General features: G+C 35.5%; 1 protein-coding gene across 1 annotated transcript; it reads right to left on the reverse strand.

Moving 5' to 3' along the window:
- Positions 1 to 1,756: 1,756 nt before the first annotated feature.
- LOC127798714 (cyclin-dependent kinase inhibitor 5-like) lies at positions 1,757 to 5,126 on the reverse strand. The gene is made up of 3 exons (XM_052332267.1): positions 4,559 to 5,126; positions 2,408 to 2,611; positions 1,757 to 2,292 (listed from the first exon to the last, which is right to left on the reverse strand). Exons 1-3 carry the CDS (start codon positions 5,038 to 5,040, stop codon positions 2,223 to 2,225), a joined length of 756 nt encoding a protein of 251 aa, XP_052188227.1. The 5' UTR covers positions 5,041 to 5,126; the 3' UTR covers positions 1,757 to 2,222.
- Between the last annotated feature and the right edge of the window lie 5,055 nt (positions 5,127 to 10,181).

A 10,181-nucleotide genomic window follows, 5' to 3' on the forward strand; every position in this document is an offset into this window, starting at 1 on the left:
AAGGCTCTCGAGAACGTCTTTTTCTATTTTCTGGGCCGAGTTCCGGGCCTGGCTTTTGACAAACTAGAATACAAAGTCAGAAATGGACAGAATGTTCCTCTCTTGAATTGAGTAGCACAGTGAGTGATAGAAGTGAGACGAAACCCATCGTCAAGAAGTGTAAGCTCATCCTCACAAATCATTCACTGCACTGATTAAGACAAGCATAGGATACCCATCCACATCCACCCACCTACCAATCCCGGCTGATAGTGCCACAAATAACCCTATTATAATATTGGATGTGCAGTTGAATCACACACAAATGACCAATTTGTCGTTGACAATGGTAGCTTTGAATTTGAGTTGCTTCCCTTGTTTCCATCACCATCATTAATTATGGGATGTCCTCTGCAAGTTGTAGGAATTAAAGAGCAACTTAAATATCAGATCAGAGAGAGTAGTCCTTGGTTGCCATCATCAATCAAACACACAGAATAGAAGAGAGTTTAGATCTCTTATTAGGACAACAAGAAAGGAAAGCAACCCTCTTCAGGCTTAGAGAGAGAGAGAGAGAGAGAGAGAGAGGAACCAGCCCTCTCTGTCTGTCTGCCATAGGATAGGCCTCCCTCAACTTAAGTCATCACTTGCACGCAAATGGCTAGAAGCCCATCCTACCATTCATCTTTACACTAGCATGAACTTTTGAGTATGAAAAGATGTAATTGCAGTTTGACTTACATGGTTTTGTTGGAGATGGCTTTAAAATTAAGTTGATAATAATAAGGATAACACAACATGTACAAAAACCAAGAAGTTGTATTTGGAGAGAGAGAGAGAGAGAGAGATTGAAGAAGTTGCAGCGCACTTGGCCTAACAGAGAGCAAGGCAAGAAAGACGGTGGAAAAGACAGAATGTGGGGGGCAACAGAACAGAATATATATATTCTTTCTTTGGAAAGAGAAAGAGAAAGAGAGCCCGTTGTGAATGGGGGGCTGGGCGGACAATCAATCAATGAGGGAGGGCTTGACAAAATTTGGGCGCATCCGTGCGTGGGTGCTCTCTTCTTGTCCCCATGTTTGAACGTTCAAAAAGGTCATTGGAACCACAAGATTCCTCTAATTTCATCCAATCCATTCCATTCCACAAGCAGCCAATTGCTTCACTTAAATACAGCATTATCATGAATGCACATATCCATGATGATTATGCTTCCGCACTAACATTAGCTTGGAAAACTAGCTTTTATTTTTTCAACCCCATGCCATCGGCAACTTTTTTTTATTCTTTTTTGTAGATTATATAGTACCTGCCCAACATTATGAATTAACTCATCATTTTGTAAACATTTTCTGTATAGCACGTTTCCAGTGACTTCTTCAGTACCATCTCAATCATTGAATGAGTGCATTTCGTGCTCAACCATTCCTTTCCTCTTAGCAAGCATGTTACAGGCTGACAAGTTTGCTCTTTGTCTCATTCAAAAGTTAGAAGCAGAAAGATTTAAAAAAGAGAGTAGAGTAGAATAGAGTTGAAAAGATAATGGGTTGGACAAAAAGATTATTTCAAGAACCAGCCCCACCAACACCACCACTGATATCATCCAACCATTCTCCGCAAGAGGCCAAAAATAAATAAATAAAGCCATATCAGTAGTAGTAGTAGTAGTAGTAGGGTCAACCAACAACACAATGAAAGTGCAAATCAATCAGATAGACAATGCCAGAGTTAAACTGCACATGATATAGAAGATGACAATGCCTAAGACAAAAGCGTCTAGAGAAAGGGAAACGGATCATTTTTATTCATTAGAATTCCATCAGTACTTCTACTACAAGTATAGACAGCCAAGGGAAAGGAAAATACAAGATGCAACACGAACCCACCACCATCTACGTCGTTTCTGTACCACCCAAACCCAACTCTGACCTAATTCACTGAAACCTAACCCTAAAACCCCCTCCTCTTTCCCTTTCCCCCTCAGATGATCTGTTAGACAAAGGATCTAGTTGTATTGCTTGTTTTACTAACAAGCTTTGTAATGTTACAGATCATTAGTCTAGTCTGCACACCTCTATCCTTTGACAGACCTACTTCTTCTTTACAAGTAAAAAAGGTGACGGAAAATGGAATGTACCACCATCACCGAGAAAACTGAAACGATTCCTGCACATGTTTTCAACTATGCTAAGCTAAAGATCAACCCTGAATTTGCAGGAAAATCAGTCTTGCTGGAATAGTAACTATGGGTCCAGCTTCACCCATTCATAGCGTCCAGGAAGGGGCTTTTCATTCACAGGATCAAAGTTGTACCTGCAAAAAAAATTCCCACATGAAGGCCATAAATAAGTGGGGATGTATGAAAAGAATAAAATTGAAGACAAACAAAATTGTGAAGCAAACACTTAAAGAGATTATGCAAGAGTACTTCTCCAAAAATTGTCTTTGTTGCTTTTCTTCTTCATTAGCGAAGAATTCATTCATTTCGCGTGCCATTGGGATGTGCCTTTGCACGGAATTCTGCACGCTCCTGTGGGCTTCAGTAGAGCTGGTGGCCTTTGTGGTAGAACCAGGGGTTCTAATGCTCTCTGGATCTCTTATCAAGCTGCAAGGTGTACTTTCTCTGGTGCTCCTGTCACAGGAAACATGCAATGAATAACCCAACCATTCCCCACACCATGAAAACTAATTCTGAACTTCCTGTGACTGGCATTCATATTCAAGGAGATTCAAAGCTATTGCGGTTTGCACAATCGAAAAACTAAAAAACCTTCAGTTTGGTAGTCCTGGCAGTAGAAAATGTCATGTCATGATTCATCTCTGATCAACTGCTCCAATTAGTTATGATAGCCAACATGCAAAAATCAGGACCAGGGACCTCCAAATCACTTATAACAATGCCACTCAAAGAGCCAAAACAGCAAATGCACTCATCATGCTCGTGTGGAAGTAAATGACAATACTCAACACCAAAATGTTTTGATCACAGAAACTCCAGAAAGTGAGTTATGCAAATTTCAGAGATATAAGCATAAACATATGCACTTGACCTTCTTATTATATGTGCGTTGGTGCAGGTGGACATTTGTCCTCCAATATTTACTAATTTGAGTTTTTGATCATGTACCATTTTATGGTTCAAGAAAAAGTAAAACGCAAAAAGAAATAGTGAAATAGCAAAATATTTATGACTTCATTAGATGAAGATCATAAGAGCTGGAATCTTGTGATTTTTCACTTATTTCACACTAAGCACAACTAGAGACAACATCTCCGCAGCACAAGCAACCCCAAATAAGAGAGTACAGAGCAGGAGCGCTCTATAATAACAAAGCAGTATCACACCATCGAAAGAGTAACAGAAAGGTTCTGTGACTGTATATTAAAACAAAAATGACTCCTTCAGCCTGGAATGGTTAATTGTCTGGGGAAGTGAGAGTATATATACTTTATAAGACAAATGCCAAAAAAGGAAAAAGAAAAAGAAACCACCAACCTTCTAGAAACAAAGGCAGATCAAAATAAAAACCACCAACCTATGGGACTAGCTTGCTTCATCTTATGGCTCAGACTAGTTTACAGAACAACCCAAACATGAATGAATGCTAAATATCACCGATATTTTCAACTTATTCCCGTTCCACCTCAGAGGAAAATCCTAAAGACAGGAAACCTTCAGCAACGGCGGAAAAAAGTCGACGCACATAGCAATAGCCTTACGTTCTTTATGGTATTTCTGTTCAAATAAATGGAAAATCCGACTTCGTCAAGGTAGCTGTCTTAGGAATAAAGCGTCCGCCTCCAGATGATCCAGAAGAAAGTCACATATAATATCTCTCTCTCTCTCTCTCTCTCGGCAACCAAACAAGGAATGAATAAAGCTCCTAAATATTTCCCACAGGTTCAACAAATAAATGGTGTGTTTGGGGGGGGGGGGGGGGGGGGGGCCGCCAAAAGCCAAGAAGAAGTAGAAGTTTATTGACGTCACAAGCCGTATATAAATGGCTATAAACAACAGTACTTTCCTCTGGTTTTACCCATAAACGAAATATTGGCAGAGCCGGTGCTCAAATTAACTGAAAAGGAATGAACTCTACGAACAAGCAAATGAGAATCCAACAAAAGGCACCTAAAACTTCACGAGGACTCCAGGAAGAGGAAATCTAAGATTTTTTGATTGATTTTATTCTTCTACATTTTCTCAGCAACCAACCAGCAGGACATGAGCCAGCTAAAAGAAGACCAAATTACCAAAACTAAAGCACCAAAAAATTAAAAGAAAACTACGCCCAAAAGAATTAGCAAAATAATAACTTTCAGCTGTTTTCGTTTATTTTCTCCTGAAGGGAACAAACCAAATTAGGGGCAAGGGGCAAGGACCAAGGAGTCCTCAAAGTAGAATATGAACCAAAGACAGAACCATGTTTTAACGCCAAATAATGGACAAAGAAATAGGCTGAAATTTTTTATTTTGTTTCTGTGACTTCATTTCCTCGGCATCCAGAGAGTGAAACAGCCCCTTTTTCTGGGTTGGGGTTTTGAGTCAAAAGAAACAACTATATGAAACGAAAAAACCCACCTCTCTCTACCTTCAAATTCCAAGACATTCTCTCCAAAAGAAGCTTCAACATCGTCATTGCACTTCTCCCGATTCTCTTCCTCTTGAGGGCTAACTTTCTCAGCCTCGGAACGAGTCCCCTCGACCGATTTCTTAACAGACGCGGAATTCACAAAGGCACCCTTCAACCTGGAACCCTTCCCGGGGCTAGGGTTTTGCACGCACGTCTCCTTGTGGATTTGTTGCCTCTGCCTCTTCGAATCGGTGGTGACCGCAATTGGAGGTTTCTCGAGTCGGCGGCTCCGCAACTGGAGGTAGGACCCAGTCCCAGGGGGAGAAGGCGGCGCCGAAGCAGCGGCGGAGGCAGATTTCTGGAGGCGCTGCAAGGCAAGGGTTCTGGCGCGGGTGCGGACGCCGAGAGAAGACTGGGCGGCAGGGGCGGCGACGTCTAAGACCGCCACCTCTGCTGCGGCGGTCTTGGCCTTCCTCATGTACTTTCCCATGTCAGCTTTCTCCTCTACACTTTCATGGGGGGACCTGCACTGGAGGGGGTTAGTTGTTGGTTGGAGAGAGAGAGTGAGGTGGGGGGGGGGGGGGGGGAGCGGTTTGTAGTTGGTGGAGTGAGAGAGAGAGAGAGAGAGGGGGGTTGGGTTTGGGGCAGTGAATTGGGTAGTAGTACTTTTTTGGAAGAAGATAAAAATAAATAATAATATAATTAAGAGGGCGGGGGAGAGAGCCCAAAGCCGTAGGGTTGGGGGAATGTTGAAAAATTGCACCATTTCCATTTTCCAATTTCTCGTGCTACTTTTCGTCGCGACTCACGAGAATCAAAATATTATGTAAATGGTGCTTCTAAGTTCTAAATTTGCTACTAATCCCCATTTTGAACTTTTCTAATAACATGGACTATAAAAAAAAAACCTTACTCCTATAAAAATATTGTTAAAATAATTCTTTAAGATAAAAAATTCTAAATTTTTTTTAACACACTCTATTAGTTACCAGAAAAATACCATATTTGTAATGATTTTTAAATATCTTTCTTATTTTTTGATATCTAAAAAAATAATTAAAAACTTTATCTCAACTCTTTGATTAGAACAAGTAACAAAAAATTGGATGATTTTGCCAATCATCATTGCAATCATCTTTTTCATAGCAAACATCCTAATATAAATTGAAAAAGTCTAGAGAGCTTGACGGGCTCATCGACTGTCCTATCGAAATGAGACAAAATAACGATTTTGCCATCGTCTATTTTACAAATTTGCAAAATAGGCCGTTACTGTCTCTCCCTACTCGCTCGTCTCCCTTCCATGGCCACCGCCTCACCACTGTCACCTTCACCGTCTCGCTGTCATCACCGCCTCGCCTTGTCTCGTTGCGCTGACCGTCAGTGCATCTTGAAGATACAATGACAGTCGGCGAGGCGGTGATGACAACTAGGCGACGCAAGGGCAACGAGGCAATGGGCATGAGGCGACGATGTGGTAATCATGGAAGGGAGATGAGTGAGCAGGGAGAGAGCAACAGTGGACGGGGGCAAAATTATCTTTTTGTTCCCTTTTTGTAAGTGGCTCGATAAGCCCATTGGGCTCTGTAGAACGACTCATATAAATTACATGTAATTCAAGCATAATTACGAGATAATAATATTCAAATATAAAATTACTTCAATGAAAATATCGACCTTAGATGTACTTTGTTAACCAAATCAAAGGCTTAGCCCATCCCATGAGTCCACCTATAATAGGAGTTTGGTTGGCCTATCTAGTTTTTGAATCTAGATAGTAAAAGCCAACTCAGTTCCAAATAAGTTTGAAAATAATTTTTTAAAATATATATATATAATATTCTTAAAATTTAAATTTCAGTTATAAAATAAAAATTTAGAACATAGAAATTAAAAGTTTAAAAATTAAAACTTTTAATAGTTTTCAATTCTACTAACTTTTTAAAGTAATACTAAATTTTATAAATATTTAAAAATTATAAAAATTAAATCATATTTCAAATTCGAACTCTAAATGATTATATAGGAGACATATATTTAGACTTTTTTAAAAGTGATTATGATTTTACTTATTTATGAGATATTTTTTTACCTCTATTGAGTTCATTATTGATGCAAACCTTGATTAAGTGTCGCTAATATGCCAACACATGGAAAAAAAAAAAAAAAAAACCTCAAAAATATATTACTATCAAATTTGAATTTAAAACTGTTAGTTACATATAAAATATATTATATGTTCTAAATATCAGGAGTGGTCTGTGTTACTATATGCAAGAAAAAAAATAAAAAATCCAAATAAAAGTTTCTCAATTATAATTTAATTTTTACTATTATAGGCAAAATTTAAAAAAAATAAATTTTAATTTATTAGATAACATCTCATTAAAGTAACGTTTGTTAAAATGAGCAAAATAAGAAAGTATCAAGATAAAGTTAGAATGTTTTTCGAACTAAAATATAGAATGGTCAAGATAAAATTATGAAGCATTTCAATATTTTTATCAAACTATTTGTTAAATTTTTTAGAATTCATTGAGAATTGTATTTTTTCTTTCTATATGTTTGTTAAATGCACATGATAAGCACTAAAATAAGAATTTTTTTACCAAAATATCTCTATTACGAAATTCATTTAAAACTGTATGTTAACATCAATAATAATTTTATTATTAAAATAATATTTTATGATTAATGTGAATTATCAAAAAATTAAAAAAATAGTGTTTTATTTTCTAAATCCATATTCAAAAATAGATTTTAAAAAGACTAGGAAAGTAAAAATAATTATTGATAAAATTACAATAAGTCCACTTATATAATTAAAAATTGTCAAAATATATTTTCATATTAGATAACAAAATATAAAATTAAATAAAATAATGTGAAATTATTTGAAGGGAGAATCTAAAGAAAAATATGAAAACCTGTTCCTCCGATTTGAAAATATCTTCCTTTGATATTAAATCTTTGACTCATATTAGATTTAAAAGAAGATTTGAAGGAATATCGAAGGAATGAATCTATTCTTTTGATATGAAAATCTATTCTTTTGATATTAGATATTAAGGAATGAATATGTTATTGCTGGCCAAATCGAAGGAATATGTGGTCATGAGAAAGATCGAATGAAGGCTAGACGATTTGATGGTGAAGAAGAAAATGAAAGACGATAAAGATCAATGGTCGAATGGACGGTGGCGAGCATGATGAAAAAGATGAACAATAATCGTAAGGAAGAAATGGGTGAGGAAAAAAGATGAATAAATCAATAAATAAGGGGAAAAAATAAGATGAACATGTGAAAAGAAATGGATGAGGGTTTCATACAAGAGCATATGAGTAATTTGGATTTTTATGTAAAATGTCAAATAAATTTATCTAATAGGGGAAATTAGATAAATTTATCTATAAAAAGTCAAATAAGAGTTATGTGAGGGTTTTTTCAAATATTGTTAAATAAATTTAACAAACATGTTGAAAAACTAAAAAGTCCGAAATGTTTTTCATATCTTACTTTTTCTATCTCATACAATGGATAACAAATATTATTTAAAAGAAAAACTGTCATGTTACCCTTATGAGTCCTCTGAACACCATGTGTACCACTGAATGCATGTTTAAGGTTGTCACGTGTTTGAGCCAAGAAATACGTCGTGTTAGCTAGATCTCAATATCCATCTCTAGAGAAACTTTTTGATTTAACCCAATTCAAATCCATCGCGAGCATGAAAGACTTGAATGGACACGATTTACTCTAATGGATCTAATTAACCAATAATCTTTCTAATATTTTAAAAATCCCTCTAAAAATATAATCATGATAACAGTAATTCACTTTATATTAATCCACTCTCTTCTTACATTATAGAGTTCTCTTAAGAGATAAAACTACTACTTTTATAAATGCCCGACTAAAGACAAATCTCGATAATCAATCCAACACCTTGTTAGCAATCAGCTGAATAATTCGTGAATTATTTTGTATTTTTACCAAAAGTATTATACTCATATTTTTCAAATGTTTAGATTAATAGGCAAATTATGAATTCTTTCGTATTTTTACCAAAAGTATTATACTCATATTTTTCAAATGTTCAGATTAATACATGAATTATTCCACTAAAAAGTATAAAATGAGTACTATTCGTGGAGGTGTAGCTGAGGCAACGACGAAAGAGAGAGAGGAATATAACGACAGTGGAAATGGAGGATGCAGTTGCGATCGACAGTGTAATGAGAAACAATTGTTGGACTAGAGAAGAAGAGTAACAGACGGACGCGACAATGGAAGAAAAGAAAGATGAAAGAGAGGAAAAGTTGTTAGACTATAAAAGAAGAGTAAAGGCAAGAGCGATAAAAGAATGAGAGAGAGAGAGAGAGGAGGGGGGAAAAAGATGAAGATTGTTTATTGTAGAAGGTGATGGTTGTTTTTGAAAAAAGATTAATTATATATATATTATTTAATTATAAAATAATATATTTATAAATTTATATTTACAAAATATATTATATACAAATTAAAAAATATATATTTAACACATTATTTATATATAATATATCAAATTTTTATTACCAAATTTATTTATATTAAACAAGAATTAATTATATCTTAAATATTTTTTATATAATAAATATTTAAAATATATCAAGTGAAATAATACTCATAATTTCATCATCCTACAACGTGTTCGTACGACCAATTGCTAACAAGGGTCGAACCTCATTTGAAATCCACAGTTACTTTATTAATAATAATAATATAACAATATGTAAGAATTCATTAAATATAATATTTGGAGATTGAAACAGCGGCCACGTGGAAAGTGAACTTCAAATAAAATTCAAGGCCACTCGCGACGAGGAGTGTTGCGTCACGCGCATGCTTTAGAATGAAGCATCAAATCAAATTTATTCATTTGACAGGGCCCCCGTGAAAACTGAAAAGTTACGGGCGTTAGTTTTTAACCTTTTTTTTTTCTTTTTGTATATCATTGCCGTCCTTACATTTTCCTAATATTTAAAAAACAAGAACAAATTTAAAACTTATCAAATTAGCCCTTCAAGTTTTAAAAATTAACCATAACACCCTAACTGTTTAGGCGAAAGGAATCCAATGCTGCGACGCCCAATACATCGGCGACTTCAAAGGCGCGGCGCGGCGTCGCAGCAGCGGCTTCCTATTACTCCACGGCACAAGCCCATTCCCATTCATCACTTGAATAAGATAAAAAGGAACTTGTCAGTCCAAATAGAATTGTTTTTTTTTATCATTTTAATTATTGATGTTAAAATAATTATGTTATTTAATATTTTATTTATCAATAATATCTTCTCCGGTCACAATTTAAAATTTTATTACCTCTCTTTCTTGTTAAATTTAAATTTTAATCTCTCACCTCATTTAATGAATTTTTAGAATCCCAAGAGTTACAATGACTTTAAATACGAATTATTCTACTTTATTCGAATTGATTGACGTATGAAATCACTAAAGACATCAAATAACAAAAATATCAATAATAAAACCCACTCAATAATTTAGATAAACCTCAATTTCTGACGGACTGCATCTAAATGCAATCTGCCAGATGCAGTTGCAGCCCACCAGCAGACTGCATCTCCGCCAGA

This window comes from Diospyros lotus, chromosome 4 (assembly GCF_014633365.1).
Source record: "Diospyros lotus cultivar Yz01 chromosome 4, ASM1463336v1, whole genome shotgun sequence".
In the NCBI taxonomy this organism is placed as follows: Eukaryota; Viridiplantae; Streptophyta; class Magnoliopsida; order Ericales; family Ebenaceae; genus Diospyros; species Diospyros lotus.